Source organism: Aedes albopictus, chromosome 2 (genome assembly GCF_035046485.1).
Source record: "Aedes albopictus strain Foshan chromosome 2, AalbF5, whole genome shotgun sequence".
Lineage (NCBI taxonomy): Eukaryota > Metazoa > Arthropoda > Insecta > Diptera > Culicidae > Aedes > Aedes albopictus.
In genome coordinates, this window is record NC_085137.1 from 288,194,813 (window position 1) to 288,220,650 (window position 25,838).

At 39.4% G+C, this 25,838-nt stretch overlaps 1 protein-coding gene across 5 annotated transcripts in view; it reads right to left on the reverse strand.

Annotated features, from left to right (window-relative positions):
* Window positions 1-6,264: 6,264 nt before the first annotated feature.
* The window catches only part of LOC109408169 (calsyntenin-1), a 459,649-nt gene continuing 440,075 nt past the window's right edge, over window positions 6,265-25,838 (reverse strand). For all 5 annotated transcript variants that reach the window (XM_029872892.2, XM_029872896.2, XM_029872893.2 and 2 more), the window contains exons 6-8: window positions 22,238-24,311; window positions 16,973-17,402; window positions 6,265-7,520 (exon numbers count right to left, since the gene is read on the reverse strand). In XM_029872892.2, coding sequence (XP_029728752.2) covers window positions 7,517-7,520; window positions 16,973-17,402; window positions 22,238-24,311 — 2,508 coding nt within the window. In that variant the 3' untranslated portion in view covers window positions 6,265-7,516. The remainder of the gene's footprint in view (window positions 7,521-16,972; window positions 17,403-22,237; window positions 24,312-25,838) is intronic.

The window sequence follows — 25,838 nt, forward strand, 5'->3', positions numbered from 1 at the left end:
GCTACTTTGCAGTCCGATGGGATGGAACGAGAGGGGTAAGAGTGGGAAAATAGAAGTTTTTATAAGAAAAGTTCGGGAATGTCGTGAGGGAAAGGGTGTTGAAGTTTTCTTTTCGTTTAGTTTTTTCTTGTTTCTTTTTCGGTCTGTACTGGATGATGAGTGATATAAAGTAAGTAGCGACTTTGTCTCTTTCTATAATATGTTTCGTGCTACATAGAAAGATTGTTTAAAGCGGTTTGTTTTTCTTTTAATAATGAGACAATCCTTCGGATTTTCTTAGCAGTTCATTACGTTAGTGTTCTGTCAGGTTGGATACTCTTAGTCTGCCGTTTAAGTAAGCTAAATTTTCTTTGTCTTGATTTTTTTATATATAGGATGATCGTTTAACAGAAAAGTCATATCGCTAGAATTGTGTACATTCATGTATACGCACTACTCATTGTGTACACAGTGTTTTTACCTTCTCTTTTCCTCCTTTCCCATTGTAAGTATTCACATTTAAACACGATTACGGGGTTTGTCTTCTTTTCACAAACTTAAGCATAATTTTTATGTTCTTTAAAGTTACTTCTCCCACTACTGCTTACGTCGACGTTATCTCTGCTTTTCTTACGTTTAATATATATAATTTAATTTACCACTCTTGCTGTCACTGATTTCTAGTTAAGTTCTTTTTTATTCTCTATACGTATAGCTACATTTGTCTGTGTCTTTCCGGTCCGGGTCAACTTTTGCTTTCGTGGGGAGGAAAGTCTGAGTTAGCAAATTTCTCGCTTATCTTGCATCTTGTGTCGGCTTTTTCTTGGGCAATGTGACGATGGGTGGGAATGTGAACTTATTTTCTCTAGTCTGTGCACTGGAGAAAATCTGCATTAAATTGGGTCTTTCCAAGAAGTAGATAGGCATCGTCGAGGGTTTGTTTCCGAGAAGTAGCACGGGCTTTAAGGAAACGTTCAAGTCAGTTTTTGAGAAGTGTAAGTGAATTATCTCAGACTTTCCAACGTCCACACTTAACTTTCTGATGCAGTTTATTTCCTGTATTGAATGATTTCCACCTTTCTGCTTCGCTTAACATATTTCCTCTATCGACAAGACATTCAATTTCATTAACTACGGGTTTTCTCATTCCATACTCCGTCCTGTTGCTTCCTGTTGTTAATCTACGTGTAAACGTGCGCGAATGTAGGGGTTCTCCTGTATTACTTATCTCAATATCAAATCAATATACTGCTTTTTTATAAATATATACCAAGTCCAGAGCTTTTGCGTCCAATGTTTAGCGTATGCTTTCCAAATACTTGTTTGTTGCTTGATTTCGACTTTTCTGAGTACAGTAATGCTGATTTCCTCATAGCATTTTTTTTACTTGAAAACCCATGTAATAATGTGTGTAAATGTACCTCTTTCTGCAGCTGCTGTTCAAATATAATATTAAATTCCAATTTTAATATACAATTGTATGTTCTATCTTTTACACTTCCACTTAAGCGCTAGTTTCCTATCTCTAGAAGGTGTGGAAACACAGGAAATAGGAAATGAAAACAAACGCTTCCTCGTACATGACTTCCACGAAAAAAATGAGCAATCGAATTTCATATTAAAAAAGCAAAGAATACGAAGCAACGCAATCGAAATCTGTTAATAACTTGTATATCTTATGTAAAGAAAATTACAACTAAATCTCTCACTTAAGTAAAAGGAAATCACCCTAATCAATTGTTAATAATTAAAAAAGAAACAATAGCTATTACTCGTTTACCTCATCGTACCTGTATCACAAAATTATTTTGATTTTACCGTTTGTTTCTCTTCGACTATATACCGCCGTATGTGTGCCGCCTTTTTGCGCTACCTTGTAAAAAGCATAAAATTCAAACTATACCAAACTTAAAACTCGATTTACACAATAGGCAAGGGCCTTTCTGTCTGCGCTTCCCTCGGGAGAAGCTTTTCTTCGCGTGAACTTTACAAATTCAGTTTCTTCACCGACGTCGTCGTCGTCTTTGTCTCTGTTGGGTGCGTGCGTGTACGAACTTCCATCATTAGCCAATAGGGGGCTGGGGTCTGTGCGAATGTGTGAGTGTGTCTCTGTGTTTGTATACGTGCATAATTTGGTTGGGGATGAGAAATCTCCGACATCAAATTTCATGATGAAATGGACGGTTTAAGGTTGATCTCGTACTAGTTTGCCTAGCTTTCCCCTAATCTCTGCATGGGTGTGTATGTGCGTTCAAATAGTGCAAACAGACGTTCCTTAAACATATCAAATATTAAATGCACGTCCTAATAATTAAAGGAACATTCGGGGGAAATGTAATGAAATGCCTCTGTTACCATCAATGAATGTGAACGTGAACACGTGGTATTGATCATCTTCGTCTACATCGCGCGCCCTGCGCAGTGTATTCCGTGATTCATCGTGGTTGGCGTTTTTCAATCGACATTAGATCTGGTCGCTTTACTGGGTTTTGTTCATATGTATAAGTGAAATCCAGGAGAAATTTTCAGCAGCTCATCCAAAGAATTTCCAGTGAAGTTTTCGGAGGATTGCTGCATTTGCAAAGGAGAATCTTGGTTGGCGGGCTTTTGTTTTTATTCGTGATACAAGGCATTCAATTTGAAGCAGTACATACTTGACAATTCGTAAGAAATTTATTGAGCAAGTAATATCTTACCAAATATCATACAATGCAATTATGGTAAAATTTTCTAACTTAGTCCATTACTAGTGATGTAACACAAACACCGGTAACCGAACGTTTCCACCCTCAATCAGTCAATTGAATCAGAGTGCATTCACTGATTAAAATTACAGTACTAAATTCTCCTAGCCAAATTCTGAACTAAATGCATTCCCGATAGAAACGGATAGAGAACAATGATTCTTTGTTGCTTCATTCGCGTTCAGCACCCAGGCTCGATATCGAATCGTTCTTTGCTTAGCTCAGCCTTCGGTGCCGAAGCAGAAAACGCAATGAGAGTGGGAAGAATTCGCTTGGATGCGTGCAAAGCAAACTCACATGATATGTGTGTGGTGAATGAGAAAAACGTAATCATTAAGTATTTCTCATGCATGATTCTATCAGGAAAATTTGATGAGGATCTTGGCTGAATTCCTAGAAAAACTTTGCCAGATATCAGAGGAGTTTTATCATGCATATCCGGAGAAGAATAGTCTGTGACTTTTGTTTGTGATCGGTTCATTTAGGATTTCACACCAATATATGCCGACAATCTTGTACAAATGAATGTTACAAGACGATTACTCAGAGTATCGTAAACTACGTCAAAGAGTGGGCGCACCGTATGCCTCCCTGGAATCGACATGTTACTTTCCAAGGGAACATCTTCTTCTTCTTCTTCTTCTTGGCGTAACGTCCTCACTGGGACAATGCCTGCTTCTCAGCTTAGTGTTCTATGAGCACTTCCACAGTTATTAACTGAGAGCTTCCTCTGCCAATGACCATTTTGCATGTGTATAATCGTGTGGCAGGCACGAAGATACTCTATGCCCAAGGAAGTCAAGGAAATTTCCTTTACGAAAAGATCCTGGACCGACCGGGAATCGAACCCGTCACCCTCAGCATGGTCATGCTGAATACCCGTGCGTTTACCAAGGGTGATCAGTTTATCAGAAGTACACAAAGGGGCTGTTGCGAACATTAGGTATAACCGACACAAACTCAAAGGACCCACCAGCGGGACGGTTTTGTGGTAGCGTGTTGGTGGGGTAAGCGCCAGTTTCGGCTTCTCTCAGGTTCCTAACCGCTTGGCACCACAGCACAGACAAACCATTGTTTATTAACCCCACTGAACTCAGTTTCCGTCACCAAGCCACTTTACTTCAGATAAATCAGGTGGCAGGCATGATTATTTACAACATACTTTCGTAACTATACATTTCCGGCTGTTCTACACTCCGCTTCTGCGCACACAGGGCGTTTGAATTAAATACTTTTGGACATTTCGCTGTAGGACACGAAGACGTGTATAGAATTGGCCGGGGTGGTATTACGGGATTAGAGGTATATGACGGGTGGTACATACATATGTTTAGCCTTATACCAATCCGATAGGTGCTAGGGTGAACCTAGATTGTGCAGCGCATGGGGTTTACACAGATTGGAGCTTGTTTTAGGCTTTACGACCTAAGGCGCGTCACTTAGGTGAGTAGCTGCGAAATATCGCAGTAGTACAGTATTCTCGGAACCGGAACATCACAAAGATTAAGATTCTCTGGGATGCGACGGTGGAGTTATATTGACTGGTACTCAGGAGGGGTAAAGGTTTGACACGAGGACGGAGTGCTTCGCCAGGTGAATCAATGCTAAACGCCTAAAAGTATTATGATCACGTAGGCATGGTGATCACGTAGATCAGGCTTTCCAGGCCAGTGCAGCAAGCACAAGGTGGCAAACCCAGTCATTACCGCGTGGGGGTATAACTGTACTGTAGGCGATAATCTGCACCTACAAGTAATATCCGTGCACCAGCTAGGGTTCTCCCAAGCCCAACTAGGACAAGTGACCCAAAAGTGTACCAGCCTACGTGACCCTTTTTAACCCGTTAGTTTAAACATTAGACAACATTGTGCAACTTGTTGACTTGTGTATCAAGCCCTAAAGATGGTCAAATAGTCGGACCGAAACGTCGGCGATGATAAATAATGCAATTTGTTAGACTGCAAGCCGAGATTTCAAAAAAAAAATCAGTGTTATCAATTGTTATCGCTCACGTAGTGCGCCAATGGATAATAGTGCTGTAAGAATAAAAAACTACATGGAACGACCTCACCAAATTAATACATTTTCAATAAAAATCCTCTTAATAAGCGAAGATAACAGCTTGTGCCACTATTCAGAATGACCCGACTGGATGCAGATCGCTGCTCACCCAAATGAGTATACTCTGATACCATACAGTATCAATACCGTAGCCCAGTCCTCTGTGGAGTATAAATTCCCAAAATTAATAGGATCATGCTGAAAAACAAAAATCTCACATTTATCACACTTTCCGCGTTGTGTGCACCTTGCATGCGTCCGAAAGTAAAACATAAATTTCCACTCAAATTTGTGTTTTCCTTTCACGTGCATACACACATGATAGCGATTCCCAATTCGGGCTTTATATTATGGCGTGTGACTGCTCCTCTGGATGAGCCATCGCAATTGTTACAACCCATTGATTATTTTTCCACCAGAAATTCCGCGAATTCGGGCGAACAATAACACAATCACTCCCCGGTTTTGATTTACGGCGTTTGCTGGAAGTATAGTCACATTGTCACTTGTTTTTCGATAATTTATGACCGAGCTGATTGGGGCTTTGGTTTCGAATCGTGGCAGGATAGTACATATAATCCACATTTTCCCAGCAACAAAAGTTAGGACATTATGTCCTGTTCATCCTGGAAATGGAGTAATGATGATAACACGAAACCGGCAAACAACAATAACCATCGTCGAATCGTTGGCAGCCAGCTTCATCTGCCAGCGCCAGCCAGTATCGACATTCAGTCAGTCAGTCGGTTGGGTTGGCCGGCTCGGTGTCATTATCGAAAGGTGTTAGTAGGTAATCACGTTGATGCCTGCCATCCTGTTGTCATCTCCGCCGCGGGCGACACCCGGCTGATTATATTTCAATTATTATTATACTTTGCGCGCGTCATGCGATAAACTTAATTCTCGGGGATTTCGGCTTTCAGTCAAAGAAAAGCGTTGATTTTCTTATCTCATCGCCAACGTTTCGATCCAGATGTTGGGATCTTCTTCAGGGCTCGAAATTAATCAATTTTGTCCAATCCCGTGTACATCTCACGGTTGATTGTCTCGTTTTGAATTTGCACTGCACAAGTCTCATTTACTGCCAGCACCCCCGAAGGTAGTGGGTGGGTGGTACAAAATGGGAGGTCTACACCAGGAGGATCCACGACACTTGCCAACACTGCCAGAGCTAACAGCTGATCGAACAGATCCCAACATCTGGATCGAAACGTTGGCGATGAGATAAGAAAATCAACGCTTTTCTTTGACTGAAAGCCGAAATCCCCGAGAATTAAGTCAACCTCCCAGTCGAACCTCTACAAGTACATGCGATAAACGTTATAATGCCATTCACGCAATAATGAAGTGCTGGGGGTGATGACGAGTGGGATGCTGTGTCTCCATTTTGGGTTTGAAATCTCTCGGGGCCAGACACGTTCAATGCAATGGCTTTGGAGGAAATTTTCGCATTACTTGAGCTATTCAAATGAAGGAGAGATTATTGGAATCTGTTTTGAATCAGATAATTCCCTAGAAGTCCAATTTTCTGAGATAATCAGTGGCCAAGACGTAGACAAACCACAAAAACGTTCAGAGCGTTACAAATGTGGTTTAAGTGCTGCATGCTTCACGAAGTTTACTCAATATTATTAGCCACCGCTCAAATGTACTATGTAGTGTGTATTTGTAAGGTTCTGATTTTTTGATCTATTACTGCAGTTAAATGCTTTACTCTGAAGAAGTGCTTGGTTGCAGGTAGAAGCAGAAGCGAGTGTGTTGGTGTTGTGATAGATGTCTAAATAATAAATAAATATAATAATTCATTGTTATAATCTTTGACCAGAATGTAAACATCGATTCTATGTTTTTCATTCTAAATTTAGAAACTATGATTCAAATACACCTTTTAACACTCCATCAATTTTGCCTAACATGAAAAACATGCACTTAATTCACATTGGTACATTTAAAACCATTCACAACGTGTGGTGTCCTGCCATTTCCCTACCTGGTCACTTCTAACAAGAGCAGGCAAAAAATAAAATAAACCATAACCTACACATAATGAAATCGTATTGAAATGAACGATGGTTCTTTTTTTCTCTACATTTACTTTCGCGCACGTGTGCGCCCCCTTCTTCCCACACACATTCACCGCGCACTGCCAGTATTGGTTCGGATCGGTTCAGAGCTGCCTGCCTGCCGCCACGTTTCAGTTATCACTATTGTTTGCGCTCGTTAATAATGCATAGATCGGGCTCTGTTCATCTGTTGTGTGTGTCGCGCTTACCCCCGCTACCCTCACGTGGCTCATATGGTTTCTCTAACCACCTTGTCCACACTACTACTGTCCACTGTCGGATGTCGAACGGTCGAGCCGTTGTTGTTGGTCAGTGCCTCTGTAGAACCAAAATGGATGGGTTCCGTTTTTTCCCGGATTTTTTTTTGTTGTCGTCTGAGTTCGCTCATCTCCATCAGAGTTTATACACTACTTCGCGCGTTGTTTGCTATTGAAGATATTCTGCTGCTGTTGTTTCTGCTGTTTGTGTTGTTGTTGTTGTTGCTGTTGTTTCTGTAATAATCCTATACGTGTTCGTGTTTTGCGTGTGGCTCTGTATAGTTTTCATTGTGTGAGTGTGTTGTACAAGTTGGAAAGTGGATGGCAATTTTGCTTGTTTCAATTTGTTTGTTTTATTAATTTTAAAATATGCAATAAATTTTCCATAATTTAAAATTTCTGATATATTCATTTAGCTGAAACGAGACAGAGACATGAAGAGAGAGAACGGATTAAAAATGAGAGTTATGTGATAAGCGAGTGCGGGCGGGCGAGAATAATTTCATTAGTTTCAATTTGGCGCAATTAGGATGGCATTAAAAGGCAGCTATCTGGTTTAATGATGCTTTATGGAATGCATCAATAAGGCCCAAGCAAGCATATTAATCTTTCTATGCAATTTGGCCAGCATGGTAATTAGATTTTTGTTTTCAGATTATGTCGAACCGCTGTCGATTTAGAGATATTATGGATCAAACATTGTTGTCTGCATTGCGAGCTCATATGATATTATCGATGTACTAATTACATACATTTGGATACGGAATGTTCGGAATGTCGATTTTTTCGGCAATAAACCTATTATTCAAATAGTAGACAAGCAAAGTACGGCTGATATAGGTGTCATTTTGACTTTTTGTCCCCCCCTGCCCTTCAACTAAATTTGGCTGGATTTTGCATTTTGGGCAGATAAAAATATTTATCAAAACATCGTTGTTTTTTTTTTTTAATTTTGAATAAAACCGACGAGTTTCTAATATTTTTCAGATAAAATGCTTTATTGTTTTTATCCCTCCCCCTAGACCAGCCAAAGAGTGGACAAAAAGTGAAATAAATATTTGTAACGGCCGTAATAGCTGGAATAGAAAATAAACTTTACTTTTAAATACGAGTAAAGGGTGTCCACGATGAAATTGGCACACAGAAAATATTGTATAACTTTTGATTGCGTTCGCCAAAATAGCTAATTTTGACCATGAATAGCTTTATGTGTAGCTAATACCATAAAATTTTCATTAAAATCGGTTGAGTATTGGCGGAGATATCGTTGAAACAAGGGAATTGCCACTTGAGAATCGTGTGCAAACAAACATTTCGGAAAATATCACTTTTTTGCCGTTTCAACTCTGGCGCCAAAAATACTGAACCGATTTCAATGAAAATTTTTATGTACGTAAAGTATGTATGTAGAAGTAATTTGTCAAAATTTCATTCAATTGGATCATACCGTTAAAAAGTTATAGCCATATATGTCGCACTATGTCACAATAAGCAGATGTGGTTTTTGGTATAGTGAAATTCAAACTGCTCTTACTTTAAAAGTACTCAACAAAAATGGCTGAAATGTTCACTGTAAACAGTTTAACACAACAATTTTACACTGTCAAAGTTTTATAAAAATCGGGACAGTGTTCCAGGTCTACAGTCAAAATAGTACACGCGGAACTAAAAAATGGTCAAAAAGTACCTAAAATTTACCTTGAAGCGATTTGAGCTTTGGATATTTACTAGAAAAAGTACTGAACCGATTCCGATCAAATTTTTACCACTTAATTGATACTATGTTAAGAATATCGAGTGAAATTTTCAAACGTTTTGATGCGGTAACAAAAAAGTTATAGACTAAGCAATTTTTTGAAATGGGTGCCCAAATTTTCTAAAATTTATGATTTTATGATATCGACAATATCTGCGCCAATACTCAATCGATTTTAATGAAAATTTTTATGTTTAGGGGTGCCAAGATGTTTCAAACCCTTTATAAGTAAAGGTCTTTTGCAATAATTAACTTATTGGCCGTCTTTGGTAAATCAAAATTAATAATACTACTCAAAGGAGGAGAGGACAATGAAATAAGCTACGAGAAAAAATCAATAGTAGTTGAAATTAACAAAGGGCCGTTATTGAACAACAACTATCACAACAATGATCTTCTTGTCCAACGTTCTGGTCTTGAATTGATAGAAATTACTAAATCTTACTTCATTACGTACTCCATAAATTACGAAAATTGATTTAAACTCGGAAAGGTTATGACACAATGATGGTTTTACACAAAAAAGACTTTTAGATGAAGTTTCTTACGAAAGTCATGAAAATGTTCTGGGTAAGAATTAATAGAGGAATTTCAACTAAAAATTTTGAAGAAAAATCTACAAGAATTTTTAGATTTTTTTCAGCAGAAACGGCATTCCGTATTAAGGCTCTGCAGGAATTTCCTTAGAGATTAATGAAAAAAAACGTATCATATTGCCGAGGTAAAAGGACAGCATAGCACTGAGACCAGATCAACTTGGGTTGGGATTTTTCCAGCATCCCACTGCACAAAATACCACACCACAAATTCATAGCCTGTGCCAGTGGTTATGTAATACAATTCAATAAGAACAATAAGAAAACAATTTCTCTCAAACACAACTAACAATTGAAGAAACAACTTGAAGTTAAGTGAAATTTCGTGATGAAATTGTCGAAGTTATTTTTAGATAGGATAACCTCCTGGAGGTTTCATCAATAAAGGATTTCATGGTATATCTTATGGCTTTCATGAAATAATTTTAAAAAAGATTTTAAATAAGATTCTTGAAAGGATTGTTTTAAAGATATTCTAATCCATTTAACAAAATATTTAGTAGCTGGACCTGCCTCGCATTCTTTAGATTTTGGTAATAATTCCTCTAGGAATTTGAATATAACGGAATAAAAAACGAAAAATATTTCTCTTGGAATAACACTTTTATAGGTTCTGTCAAAAAATGCATTATAGCCCAATAGTCTTAAATATCTTTTTCGAAAAAGATGAACACTTCAATTGAAAGTTGTCAAACATTATTGAAAGTATCCAATTATGTTAACACCTGGTTTCTTTCCATAATAAAAAAAATCCCAGCTACGCCAATGTCCACATCGCCGTTTTATTTTAACCCGGGAGCGGTCGCGTCGCACCATGAAAAATGCACGCTTGTGGTACACAGTGTGAGTGCGACGTCGCTGCATGTAGTCAAAGACGCGACTGCTCGAGGGTTAAATCAAAATTAGAATAAATTCATTCATCTCATTTATTTAGTTCAACATCAAATTCATCACAACACTGAATCAACAATCTGCCGCCATAATATTCAATTTGCTGCTGCAGCTCTCCAACGTCGGTCACGCCCAACGCTCGCCACATCACGCTCCACCTGGTCCGCCCATTGTGCTCTCTGCGCTTCCCGCCTTCTTGTACCAACTGGATGGTTAGCAAACATCAACTTTGCAGGGTTATTGTCCGGCGTTCTTGCAAAATGCCCTGCTATCCGTCCAGCTTTAGCCACTTTCAGGATGTTGGGTTCACCGTAGAGTGCAGCGAGCTCGTGGCTCATCCTTCTCCGCCACACACCGTTCTCCTGCACGCCGCTGAAGATTGTTCTGAGCACGTGTCGCTCGTAAACCCGTCGAGATTCGAATGAACTGGGCAGTTCACCCGAAACCCTTACGCTGTTCTGCACACCGGCCATCGTTATCAGTCTGGTGAGCTTCCCGGGAAAGCTGTTCTCGTCCATGATTTGCCATAGCTCTGTGTGGTCGATACTGTTGTATGCCGCCTTGAAGTCGATGAACAGGTGGTGCGTTTGTACCTAGTATTCAAAGCCGTACGGTGAAGATCTGATCTGTTGTCGACCCGCCGTCGATGAAACCGGCTTGGTAACTTCCCTCGAACTCATTTACTTTAGGTGAAAGACGACGGAAGATGATCTGGGATAGCACTTTGTAGGCGGCATTCAAAATGGTGATCGCTCGAAAGTTCTCACACATTAATTTGTCGGCTTTCTTGTTCGGAATCCCAGATCTTGACCACTAACTGGTGCAGACAGGTGGCCAACTTTTCCGGGGCCATCTTGATGAGTTCTGCTGCGATACCGTCCTTACCAGCCGCTTTATTATTTTTAAGCTAGTGGATGGCATAATTAATTTCCCTCAGCGTGGAAGTTGATTCGTTCCCGTCTTCTGCTGCACCAACATAGCCATTTCCTCTGCTGCCTTGATCGCCCGTGCCTACATTCTCTTCGCAATTCCGGTGCTCGTCGAAGTGCTGCTTCCACCTTTCGATCACCTCACGTTTGTCCGCCAGGAGGCTCCTGTCCTTATCTCTGCAGATTTCGGCTTGCGGCACGTAGCCTTCGCGGGATGCGTTGAGCTTCTGGTAGAACTTACGTGTTTCTTGTGAACGGCACAGCAGTTCCATTTCCTCGCACTTCGCTTCTTCCAGGCGGCGCTTTTTCTCTTGGAAGAGACGGGTCTGCTGCTTCCGCTTCTGTCTACCTCGAGATTCTGTGCGTATGCGGTGGCGACATCCGGTTGTTTCAGTCGCTCTAGAGTGCACCGGGGCGGCCGCCGGTACTGTACATTGTTAATAATGGAGACAGGGCGCAGTTTAACCATCACCAGGTAGTGATCAGAGTTGATTAGCGCCACGATAGGTCCTGACGTCAATAATGTCGGAGAAGTGCCGTCCATCAATCAGAACGTGGTCGATTTGCGATTCCGTTTGTTGTGGTGATCTCCAGGTGTAACTATTTGGGAGGCTGTGCTGGAAGAAGGTGGTACGAATGGCCATGTTCTTGGAGGCGGAGAAATCGATGAGGCGTAGGCCATTTTCGTTCATCAGCTGGTAGGCGCTGAACTTTCCAATCGTCGGTCTGAATTTCTCCTCCTGGTCTATCTGAGCGTTTAGGTCTCCTATGATAAACTTGACGTCGTGGTTTGGGCAGCGGTCGTACTCGCGTTCTAGCTGCGCGTTAAGTGCGTTTTGTCACTATCTGTGCTTCCGGAGTGGGGGCTGTGCTCGTTTATTATGCTGATGTTGAAGAATCGGCCCTTGATCCTCAACCTGCACATTCTTTCGTCGATCGGCCCCCAACCGATCACGCGTCTCTGCATGTCGCCCATCACTTTAAAAGCTCTTCCCATCTCACGTGTGTTGCCACAACTCTGGTAGATGGTATGATTACCTCTAAACGTTCGCACCATGGATCCTGTCCAGCACACCTCCTGCAGCGCTACGATTCCGAACCCGTGGTCCTTCAGTATATAGGCGAGTATGCGGGTGCTCCCGATGAAGTTGAGAGATCTGCAGCTCCACGTACCGAGCTTCCAATCGCAAGTCCCTTTTCGTCGCTGTGGTCGTCGCCATTGGTATCGGTTCGCATTCTACTCTTGTTGATTTTTCGGTGCTAGTCTTTTTTACGGCTGGCTCGCAGGGCCTGACACTTACCCACTAACCCAGGGAGCTGAGCTTACCTTCTCGGAAGCTACGGGTTCTGCATTGGAATTTGCTCCAACTACAGTGCTAAATAGCTAGGCTCAAGCACCAGTCTTCGCCGGGGGTGGTGTTTTTAAAGGGCGGCCAGGAGATAATATTTTACTTGAGCTTCCACCCCCAAAGAATAAATATGAGGCATGATATTGAAAACAGTACTCATACCCTGCCCAATAGCTATAATTTTTGTCGTTTTTTCATACGGAGGTGATTGTGGACATCGGTGAATTAAATTTTGTATAACTTGATAGGATTTGGTAAAAAAAGTTTTACCCTTTATAAGACAGTGGCAACTATATTGCCACCTAATGTTAGTATTTTTTCTGTTTTAAAACAATCTATTTCGAACTTTTTTTTTGTTTACGCAAAATTGGGATTATTAACAACGCCTGATATTTTTTTGGTACTAAACAAAGCTTTAACAACAATTTGGGAGCCATTTGTAGTCTCAAAAATGGCTAAATTTGACCGCGTGAAGAAAATTAGCTCAAACTTATTGTAAAATTATAGAATTGATAAATATTTTAAGAAATAATCAAATTATGGGTTGACATGAGCTAAACTACACAGTTTATATTATGTGTTAAGCCCTAATTCACTCTAAAATTTCTTTTCCGGCTTTTTGTCGAAGTCAAAAGAAGAAAAGTACCCTAAACGGGCAGTGGCAAGAATATTGCCACCAGCGCTGGTGGTCTAAACTATATTGCCACCTCAAAAGCTCGTTTTTGGGGTAAACGGGCAGTGGCAACTATATTGCCACCTAGATTTTTGAGAGTTTCTTTCAAACAAAAATAGTTTTGTACATGTAATCATGTATAAAATCTTTTCCATAATAGTATGCGTTGACAGTGCTTCTAGTTTTCTTCGCCCTAATAAAGGGTTAAGAATTCGTCCCACTAATTTTTTATCGTTTTTTTTGGAAAATTTTCCCATGATCTCCTGTTTTTTTTATTATCGTACAAATTGGGCCACAGGCGGGGCTCATGGACATACACTCCCGTTCAAAAGTTTGGGGTCACCCCCTCAAAAACATGTCATTTTTTAGGCCCATATCTCCGCCAATTTGCGGTCGATTTCAAAACCCTAGGTTTCATTCAAAAGATAATAAGTCAAAGAAACTTTGAACATGATTTAAAAGAAACTTTTTCAAAAAAATTAGTGTGTAAACTTAACCCAAAGTTGCCAAATTTTCTAAAAAATGAATATAAACTTACGGCAGTGTCGCTGGAAGTTGGGTCGACCAAATTTTAAGATGAGAGCTGTAATATGACTCATTTTCTATTAGCTTTCAACTACTTTTTATAGAACTTAGCTAAAAAATCTAGAAAAAAAGTTATTAAGTAAATTAATCCTTGATGTCATCGACCAAAAGTTTGGGGTCACCCCTCGATATGATGTATCGGCCAAAAGTTTGGGGTCACTTTCGTAAAACATGGAAAAGTGATTTGATGATATCTTCGTCATCTATAGTTCAATTTTAATTATTTTTGGCTCATTTCATAGATAATTAACTAGATTTACGTTTGATGTCTTTAACTTAACGAATTTAACGATTTTTGTATATAAAAATGTTATGTAAAGTTAGCACATTTTACCACGCTTCAAAAAATGAGGCAACTTTACGTTAAGTTTTAGTATGTAAATTTCAACAAATATGTGTGGTTCAATGTCTATGCAGTAAGTATCATTCATTTTGTTTCAAATAAGCCAAGAAGAATTAAAATTGAATGAAAGATGACAAAGGTATCAACAAATCACTTTTCCATGTTTTACGAAAGTGACCCCAAACTTTTGGCCGATACATCATTTTGAGGGGTGACCCCAAACTTTTGGTCGATGACATCAAGGATTAATTTACTTAATAACTTTTTTTCTAGATTTTTTAGCTAAGTTCTGTAAAAAGCAGTTGAAAGCAAATAGAAAATGGGTCATATTACCGCTCTCATCTTAAAATTTGGTCAACTCAACTTCCAGCGACACTGCCGTAAGTTTATATTCATTTTTTAGAAAATTTGGCAACTTTGGGTTAAGTTTACATACAATTTTTTTTTTAAAAAGTTTCTTTTAAATCATGTTTAATGTTTCTTTGACTTATTATCTTTTGAATGAAACCTAGGGTTTTGAAATCGGATGCAAATTGGCGGAGATATGGGCCTAAAAAAATGACATGTTTTTGAGGGGGTGACCCCAAACTTTTGAACGGGAGTGTATGAACGAAAAAAAAAATGAGAAAAATTCAGGGTCACCTATTTTCCTGGATTTTTTTTTGTTTTCCGTGACACTTGTACTTTGAAAAATCATAACCCAAGAATGAAGCATCGTAGAAACAAAGTTTCTTTAGAAAATGTCAGCAAATTTTCTCAGAAATCCAAAAAATACGAACTGGAAAAAGTTTTCCATAAAATTATCCATAGTTGAGAAAATTCGTAAAGAAAAGCCGGAACAACTATGCCCGAACTCACAGAAAATTAAAAAAAAATATTTTTAAGAAGGTGATTTTATAAGCTTTGATCGCTGAAATTTTTGGAATGCACTTATTTTTCGTCCTTGAGGTATGACCAATTTTGTGTATAATGACCAAATAATATAGGCTTACTTAGGATCAAGTTACAATGAAAATGAGAGAATATTTGAGGGACTTTTCGAAAAGTTACAGCTAGTTGAACATTTTTTTTTAAGTGAAAATTTTGCCTGTCCCTATCATTTTGTCTATCCCCTGTATATAAACACAACAGGCAAACAATTATTAAAGGTATATTTTAAACTGCTATTCTTCACTATCGACAATGGTTTCATAGATTACTGAAAGATGCAATTCTGGGCCCTGCGCTAAATCATTCACTTCCTAACTGAGAACTATCACTGTATATTTTACTACGATCCTAGACCTGAGTTTTGTGACGGTCTTGTAGTTCAAACATAGCCAAATTTGTTAGTAAAACTTCATATGGTGCTTAGCCGGACGAGTAGGCATGCTGTTGATCAAACTAATGCTGCTCACTCACTGATGATCTTTATTCTACTTCACTCAACATATATTATTATATTTACGCCTAATGCTTATTTCAATTTTGGTATGTTTAACTTTTTTTTATTGGAATACGAAACAAATAGGGCGAGTGGCATTGACTCTGGATCACAGTTCACAGAATTTGATTCAATGGCACAAGTTTGTAAGAAACAGTTTGCCAAAGATTGGCAAACATTGGAAAGTACTGTTCCACTCTTGCAAGATGTTAATGTGGAAATGCAGAATTGATTCCGGATGCTCATTTTCTTTCATTTTCCCTAGATACGCCGCGGTGTCTCTGATTCCCTCATGAATTACTAATTTATTAATTATGAACAGATTTCCCACTTTTCATTCGAAAGTTCACGCTCAGTCAGCATGAGTTCGGTGTACCTTCTCTTTTGTACTTCGAAGACCTCTCATTCGCGTTTGCTGCTGCAGCTACTGGATCGTTACGGAAGCAAAACGTGGAATGCCACGAGAATAGTTCAGTCGCAGGAAGCTTAATTATCTTCAATGGGACGAGAAAAAAGCAGCGTCATTTGTGCAAGTTGTAGATATTGGATGAATACATAGTTCAGTATAAAAAACTTACGAAGTGGTTATTGGAAATGTTTCTTCCAACTTTGTTCCGATAGTGTATACTAAGTTGAAAAAAGCTGTATTCGATGAGCACTTCTATAAAATAGGTAACTTTTGAATTATCATTTCTTGTGGTAGTCGTGAAGATATTTTATGCTTTGGAAATCAAAAATAAGTTAAACTCTTTAGAAAACCATTGAATTGGCCGAGATTGAAAGCAACCCTCAGCGTGATCTTACTAAAAGGTCATTGCGTTTAATGCTACTTGGCTGTAATTCCTTTCTGGAAGTAATATTTGCGGTCTACATTCTATACATAAGGTATAACGATAATTACTTTCCAGTTTTCATTCGAGACAGGTGCAATCACCGGTGCAAGTAATCACGTAGGAATGAGATGGAGAGAGAAAAAAGGAGTTTACGTGGTCCTCATTGCGGTTCTTGCATTTGATAGCAGAGAAAACTGCAATATCCTGCAGAAGGAAAGCGAAGTTGATTATCCCTATTCTCTGCATTCCATTTTATCAGACAAGCACTAGCAGGTTGACATTTGCTAGGTACGAACCATGCTACTGAATTGAGTTGAATGTATGCATTAGGGGGAGGGAGTGCAAAATGAAATGAGCAATGCTGTGTCACATATCTTTCATACTTGTGAGTACAGTGGGTAGTGACGGAAACGAGCTCACAGGTGAAAAGCAACAATCTTTGTTCCGTTTTGGTTGGCTTGTGGTCGTATGTGCATAAGTTTATACTCACATTGTTGAGTTGTCCCATTCTAGTTGGCTAACATTTTTGTAACGTCCGTTGATAACTTCCTCATCTTCCGAATCGGAATTTTCCGACTCGGAGCTCTCGTCCGAGAGGTTATCATTCTGCATTGGATTGATGGTGATGGTGAGGGCCGAGTCGTCCCAGTCCAGCTGCTGCTCGGGTGCCACCTTCGGGCAGGGTTGGTGCTTGTCCACATTCTGAGACTGACTGGCACCGCTTCCGCTTCCGTTGTTCCGCAGGCGGGCAATTCCTACTCCGCAGATTAACAGCACAAACGACGCACATATGACCACGATCAACATGGTCGAGTGGGACGAGGCCAGCTGGGCTTTGTCGTGCGCCAGGTTGTGCACTTTGGACTGTGACTCCTGGATGTCATGCGAGTGGAGCATCGCATGAGCATACTGGTTGGTTTCTGAAAAGATAAAAAAAAGTTGATTGAGATGGATGGCCTTCTCGTTAAAGATACTTTAAAAGGGAGAACATTATATGCCTAGATATGAGCTGTTGATTATAAACAAGAGAAGAAAAGTTTTGCACAAAGTAGGAGAATTTGTGTATTTTCGGCAGTTTTGTTCTTCTCGTCATAGTTTTTTTAACCTGTTGAACTTAGAGTTGACCTCAAACCCTTCCCAACCAAGCCTGAATTATATAAACAAGTTTCAGGAAGTTTAGCCGACAATGCTGTCAGTTAGAAGTCGATTTTTATTTATTCTTATATCTAAATAAGATATAAGTGTGCGTGTTTATGGAATCACGAGACTTCGTATTGTGCGGGTGATTTTTATCTTTTGCATGACTTGTCTATCAACGTAAATTGAGGGACCCAGATGCAAAGAAGTGTAAGTGACTATTTTGTCGCCTTTGAGCTGAGCATATCAAACAATCCTTTAGATTTCAAGCTTTCAGGAACTTTCATAAGCTTATTTTTACGATGGTTATAAAAATTACAAATAATCGAAAAAAATTGATCGATTTTGAAACTCTATACATGTTGTATGGGATGAAAAATTGGTGTAAAAATGTAAACCTCACGTACTCAAAAGTGTGTTTTATCACTAACATTTCTTTGCCAACCCCTCACTTATATTATCTCCCTACAATTGGCATTTCGCTCCGGATAAATTATGAGCGGGGTGTTTCTATTTCATCCGACGTTTCGGCCCTTGGTTTAAGCCTCAGTATTCAGTGTCTAGACGCCATGTTAGTGTTCGATGGTAAATCCGAATTTAGAAAACTACACCTTCGAGTGATCACCATCTACCCAAAAAAGCCAACACAAGACTGAATCTACCAAACCCGACAACGCTACGCCAAGCAACCGGCGACAAGCAAGTAGCGGTACCCCTATAACCTCCCTGAAGAAGGCCCAAACTAAGGGCCGAAACGTCAGATTAAATAGAATCACTCCGCTCATAATTTATACGGACCGAAAAACCAATTGTAGAGGGATAATTTTACCAATCAGTCGGTCGTTTCCACAATTAGCGTAAATTATATTGCTCAGGGTATTCCTTCAGAAGTTCTAATGGACATGCCTTTGTGATGGTCCTTATGATTATCATCTTTTTTTTGTTAACTTTCTTCTTTAAACACACCGTCATAAAATTATGTGTGACCATCATTGTATGGTGCACCTGAAAGCACGATAATGCAATTTAAGTATTTACTGTGAATGCAATATGCGCCCGGCTTAGACAGCCTCAGTCCAGACATGTTCTGCTGACAGCGGCGTTCCCACGAAAGGCGAGCCTTCGTTAACATGACACTCCAGGTATCTACCCTGGTTCGTCCCAAAGTAATATGTGGGACAAAACGATATAAATACACCGATTTGAATAAAGAAAACACACTTGACTTTTAGCAATCATACGGGTTTTACTTCTTTTGTTGCTAATAGTTGGACCGGGTAAACCGTAATCCTCTATTACACCAACAATAAGAGAAACTCCCTAAGTTTGGAAGTCTGTTTAAAAAGTATGAAAGCCAACTACTACACCTTCAAAAGTCCTTCCGAAATGCACTCAAGAGTTCCTATGAAAAAATCAATTATTTCCGTGAAAAATCCAGCAATTCACAATCAAAATAAAGGATGCCTGCGCTTTTTGTACAGTGACTCAAAACAGCATTTTGAGAGTTGCGATGGGGATCTCGATCGGGTTGCATTGTTCGACAGAAAAAGTGAAAAGTGACGCGTGTTTGGGACAGGTGCACATTGTCCTTCCTCATGAAGTGATGAAAATGGATGCTTGGACTTGGTAGCCAACTATATTTATAGCAGAAAATCGAAGGAGTCAAGGAGTGGTTGCGGTCATCCGACGACTTTCGCCAATGCGTTTTCATGAGGACTTCTGGAGTCTAGTAATTTCTGCAAATTAATCTTGTAACTCTGGTGCTGATCTAATATTGGAGCGACAAAAACTGTTAGAGGAAAGTAATTACAACTCACAATAATCATTAAGAAAATTTAAAATAATTGGCTAAATTACCTCAACGGCCGTCGAGCGTAGGTAATACATGGGACTATTTTTAGTAAAATACATGATTCGTAAATAGCTATCTAAGCTTGAAAATTTATATTCCGTATACTCTAAGTTCAATACTGTGAGAAGCGCGCGACTATTTTCGTGAGTCGGTCGGCTTTAACGGTAGGGAGATGAGGACACGAAAGTTGAATATGGAACCAGAAGCGCGCGGTTATTTTTGTGGATCGGTCAGTTATCTCGGTAGGGAGATGGGGGCGCAACTGTTGAATGCGACGAGTTTAATATTGAACGATCGTTGACGTATGTATATTACCCTTTCTATTGTTTGGGGTGGTCATCGCTAATAAATACATTATAATCGTGATGAAGACCGTGGCGTGTATTTTCATATAACTAGTGGATAATAGCACCTACCAAAGGTGGCTCCAAGATCCATACCTACCCTACCCTACTAACAAATACTCCTTCCCGAGACAACTGTGGGGATGCTGTGGATTCCACGGTTTCTAGTAACAACGGTTGTCGAACTAACATTTCTTCCCTTTTCCCGATGACCGTTAGGACGTGGCCGGTGCCGTTATTGATTTTCAAATGTTGAACACTCTAATTGTGCTCATAGAGAGTGTCCCAAGCACCATTCATTGGTTATATGTGCAGCTTCGATTGTTCTGGTCAATCACGGAGTAGCAACTACGATGTGTACGGTTATCTTTGCTTTGCTTTGCTTGTAACCTAAACAGCATTTTGATCGCATTTATAGGTAACCAATATGTTATTTTATAATTATCAAGACCATTTACAGTGTATTATAGTATTAATGGTCCACCCTGCTGGATCAAAAAACCGCTGCTTCTAACGTTTTCACACTCTTAAGTATGTAGCTTAAGAGTCAGTTCGCGAGAGCCGCAACCCTTTCTTGCATAGATGTGCTCCGATTGAGCTGAAATTTTCAGGGTATGGTTTTCCATATAAGAGATGCTATCTGGCTGATTTTAAGATTGACCCGGATTAATGGATATCGGCAAACGGCAACCTATAATGGACGACCCCCAATCGGACTGCAACAGCCACACATCATTTCATCATCGTGCTTATCATTCTACCAATGACAGGGTAGAAAAGTGAAAGCAGCACAAAAGCAAACCAGTTCGATATAGTTGAATAAGAATAAAATAAAATACATTTAGGCGCTGTACAAAGTGTAAATGCAGCAGCTAATTGGAATCGCTCACGTAGTGCCCTAGTGGACAAAAGAGCTGTAAAATAGGCTAAGTGGTTAAGAAAAAAATTGAATCGGAGATGCATGTGAAAAGAAAAATCGGGAAGGAATCCGGTGAATCACACATCACGTGCTAATCTGTGACATTTCTCGACGTCAAAATGTTGTCAGACTAGCTCATTTGAATAAGCTATAAAAATTAAGCAATTACTTCTAACTTCATAAAATTTCGCCAAGTTTTACCAAAGCATTTGTAGGTTTTGTAATTTTGATTATTTTCAACATTTTCTTTTTTTGAGAATTGTTTTACCCCGTTATCCTCTCATGAAAAAAATGTATTAAAGCATCTATTCTTGAATAGAATAACGAACTCTGAAAATTCGAGTTCGATCAGAGAACATCGTCGCAACGTTCTTTCGTTTTACCCTACTTTCCCCAAATGAAAAAAATCCAATAATTGCAATTCTTAGTCACCATTTTTCTGCTGAATTATTAATGAAGAAAAACCCTTGAAAGTTAAATAACGTTGTCATAATTTGCAATAACACTTCTTATTAGACAGCTAAAAATATGGAGCAAAATGCATACTCCGAAAAAAAATCGATTTTTTTTTAAGTTGGCGCATTTGGGTCACATATCAAATGAAAGCTCTAGGGGGTCATCCTTCAAAACGTAGTACTCAGTTTTTCATCCTAGTTCTGTTGGTACAAAAATAGACGCCCTGAAAACCGTAAAAAAAATTTTTGAAAATAACTTATTTCTTCAAATTAAATATCAAAGTATATCCAACGCTTGGCTTCAATGGAAGTGCCATAGGAATAGAGTGTCCATGCAAAATTTCAGCTTAATCCGTTAACTTTTGCGGCAGTTATTGCGATTTTAGTGATTTTACCTATTTTTAGACATGAAATCTTTGAGGGCTATTTTACCCCACTCCCTCCTAATGGAAAAATCCTAAAATCGGCCAGATATCATTTCTTATATGGAAAAACATACCCTGATGAAATTTTAGCTCAATCAGAGAACATCGATTTCACATCCTTTGGAAAGGGGTTCGCGGTTCTCGCGAACTGGCTCAAAGCACATTCTCAATGCCCTGTCACGGTCGCCATGTGATGTGACTCAGTATATGATAACAATACAACATCACTTCTTCATGGTTATAAGTTAGTTAGTTATAAGTTACACAAAGTTATGCTATCCCAACAATGATATAGATTTGTGGTATGCATTAAACCAGAGGCACGGAGTCTTTTATTATGGACATTTGTGCCAACGTGCGCAGCGTGAAGTACTTAACAATGGTTCGGGTAATCAAAGTCTGGAAATAGTGGGATTACGTTTATATACAGCGTACCATGAGGGAAACTATGTTTGAATTAGCACTTGAAGTGTCGACGACATGGATCGCTCTTCTGGTTTATTTAAAAATGAGCTTATGCATTATTTCTGTCTATCCAACAGTTCATTGTCACTTTCAGTAATTATTAGCCAATTCCTCGGAATTAACGGTTTGAGGGAAAGTAGAGTTTATATCGTACTCACCATGCGAATCTGCGGCCACCGCAGCGCTTGAATGTACCTGCCCGTCGGCAGCCGAAGTCGGAATGACCGACGGTACCGCCATCACCACGTTGGATGACGTGGCCGCCGACGTGGGCTGCTGTTTGGGGTGCAGCACCGTCAGCGTGAGCGTGTACTCTGCACTTCGGAAGTGGTCATCCACCTGCGAGCAGGTCAGTTTGAACACCCGGTTCAGGTAGTACGCCGGCTTCTTGTTGATGTAGACCAGCGACTTCAGGATGTGCTGGTAGTTCTCGATTGTGTCGTAACCGATCATTTCGACGCCATCTTTGCTGATTTTGGTTTTGATATCGAACTTGAACAACGATTCGTCCGTGCCGTCCTTGTCGTCGATGGTGATTTCCTCGTGATCCGGATTAAGGCTGGGGAAAACGATGACATTGCAGGAGTCGAGTTTCTGCAATGCTGGACGGATTTCCTTGCCGGTGTAAATACTGATGTTGATTTGTGCTAAGATTTTCACGCCATCCTTGATGTCCGGATATGATACGAGATGATTGGAGTTGCCAGTGATGGCGATTTGTGGCTTTTGGTCGACGGTTAGTGGTTTGTCGACAAGGATTTTGTTGAACAACGTTGACGATGCGGTTGCTGGCGGCGATGAAATGTTCGATGATGTGACCATAATGTATGTATCAATGGTTGGCAATCGAATGGCTTTCTTATTTGGACAGCTGACTGTGGTCATGACCTGAATGTTGCGACGTCCAATCGTTGGGTTATCCTTTGAATTGATGTACTGAATTTGCTGGAGCAGCTGCTCAATATTGCTTTTGTTGCTGCCCTCAATGATGATTTTGTTCATTTGTGTGTTGGACTGGATTTGTTGTTCCGGTTCCAAAAAGTGGTCTGGCGGAGGAAGCAGCTTTTCAGCGCAATCTGTTCCGCAGCGAATTTGTTTTGGAGTGAGAATTTTTCTCAGTGACAGTTTAATTTCGGAAATATCACCACTGAATCCATGCTTCAGACGATTTTCCGATCCCTGATAGCAAGCTCCAATAGCGAGAGTGGTGTTGATACCGTGGGCAGCGTGCAATGGCCAGTCGTCAATCACTTCTGGGTTGCTATGGCGGTCCTCCACGTTGCTCTCGAATTTAATGCCATCGATGTAAAGGTCAATTTTCGGCAAATCTACGTTGATTGTGTAATGATGCCACTCGTTATCGCAAACCTGGGGAACCTTCCAGCGCCATTCAGCTGGACTGAAGATGTTCAAATCGCCGTCATTAAAGTTTTTACGCAGCAATAAAATAAGTCTGCAATTACGGACAAATAGAGCCATATGATGGCGGTTCATTTTGTGGTCGTCAGCACTGCAAATGATGTGTTCCTTGGTGTGTTTATCGTTGGTAGCGATGCTGTGATGGCGGAACATGGTCATAATGCTGAACTGATGAGCTGCAAAATCCTGAGATTTTAGCACATTTTTTGGAATAATGGCACCAGAGCTTCCATCGAAATGGAAAATCGATTCAGTTCCTTCGTCGTACGTCAGATCCTTTGTCCATTCGGTATTTTTCTGGAGGAGATCCACCATCCCACTCTCAATCTGCTCATCGTCGCTAAGCTTCTTCAAGCATTGGCTTGCATCCCGGTCGCAGCCAAATGAGATATGTTTAGTTTTTAGTGAAACCGACGATTGAATAACCATGTCTTCTCCTTTGCACTGCATGTCGCAGAGTTCCAGGTGTATCTTCGGGAACAGGGATACGCTCTCCATGGAGTTGGCAATGTAATCAATTCGCTCGGCTACTCCCATGACGTGTGCTTCGCAGACTCTTCGCACTCGGATGTTCACCATGACGGGGGCGGATTGCTTCATCGCACAGTCGTAGGCCACGACCGACAGGATGTGATTGTGGGACGCTTTGTGTGACAAAGGCTCGGTATTTCGGATGGAGCCCTCGTTGTCGATTGTGAACGGCTGATCACTGGTGAGAATTTCATACTTGCACACGTCGCCAAACAGGGGAGTGCAATCCTTGTCTGTCGCTTCCACCCGAATGATTTCCTGATACAGGCGACCTTCGTCCACCTGCAAATAAGTAGATAGGAAGGAAGCAAGAAATGAAGCGTTACTAATTTAGGTGGTCATTGTTTTATGATGGCTGTTGGGAGTAATCTTTATTGTAATTAGTGCATTCTGTGTAGGTGAAGGTACGTTTATTGAGTTGATTTCATTTGATTTAAACCGTGATTTTTCAAAGTATCTTATAGTTGGACCCTTCTAACAAAGTGTCTACACTAGAACATCTGTTTATGGCTTGAACTGGTGGTGCGATAATTGAAAATGTGCATGAATTAATAAAAAGAGGGAAATTTAGTGCATACATTATGTCAGAACTCACAAAACATTTTTGCGTTTTGACAGAGAAGAGAATTATCGGATAAAAAAAAAACAAACGACAAAGATTGCGCGAACTTTTTCTTTTGTCCAACTTATCTAGATAACTATCCGAGCAAAGTCGAATAACACTAGTCGACAAAATAGAAACTTTTTTCACGCACTTTGACCATTTGTTCCATTTCTAATGGAATTTGGCCCGCTGAATCCGAATCTGACTTCAGAATTCCTGTAACACGTACAGTTTTTGAGAAAAATAGGGTTTTATTCACAAATTTTCATATTTTCGAAGAAAATTTAATATTGTCTTAAAAATTTTAAATTTTTCATCTGCTCATTATAACCAATATTCATATTCAATAGATTTTGATCCACTGAGTCTGAATCTGACCTAATAATTTTAGTAATATGTAAATTTTTTGAGAAAAATTAGGTTTTATTGGCAAATTCCATATTTTCATAGAAAATAGACTATTGTATTTATAATTTTATTTTTTTTATCTGCCCATCTTTACCAATATTTATATTCAATAGATTTTCATATTCTGATTTAAAATCTGACCTAAGAACTTCTGTAACACGTAAAATTTTTGAGAAAATAGGGTTTTAAACACTAATTTCATATTTTAATAGAAAATAAACTACCGTCTTTACAATTTTTTTTATCTGCTCATCTCAACCAATATTTGTATTTAATAGATTTTCATATACTGATTCGGAATCTGACCTATGAATTTCTGTAACACGTAATTTTTTCAGAAATATAGGGTTTTATTCACAAATTTCAGTTTTTCACATAAAATAAAATATTGTTTTTATATTTTTCAATTTTCCATCTGCTCATCATAACCAATATTTTTATTCAATAGATTTTGATCCACTGATTCAGAAACTGACCTAAGAGTTTCTGTAACACGTAAAATTTTTAAGAAAGTAGGGTATTATTCACAAAATTTCATATTTTCAGAGAAAACTTAATATTGTCTTTATTATTTCAAATTTTTCATCTGCTCATTATAACCAATATTCATATTCGATAGATTTTGATCCATAGAGTCAGAATCTGACCTTATAATTTTAGTAACACGTATTTTTTTTTTGAGAAAAATTGGGTTTTATTCACAAATTCCTTATTTTCATTGAAAATAGACTATTGTATTTATAATTTTATTATTTTATTTGCCCATGTTTTCCAATATTTATATTAAATAAACTTTC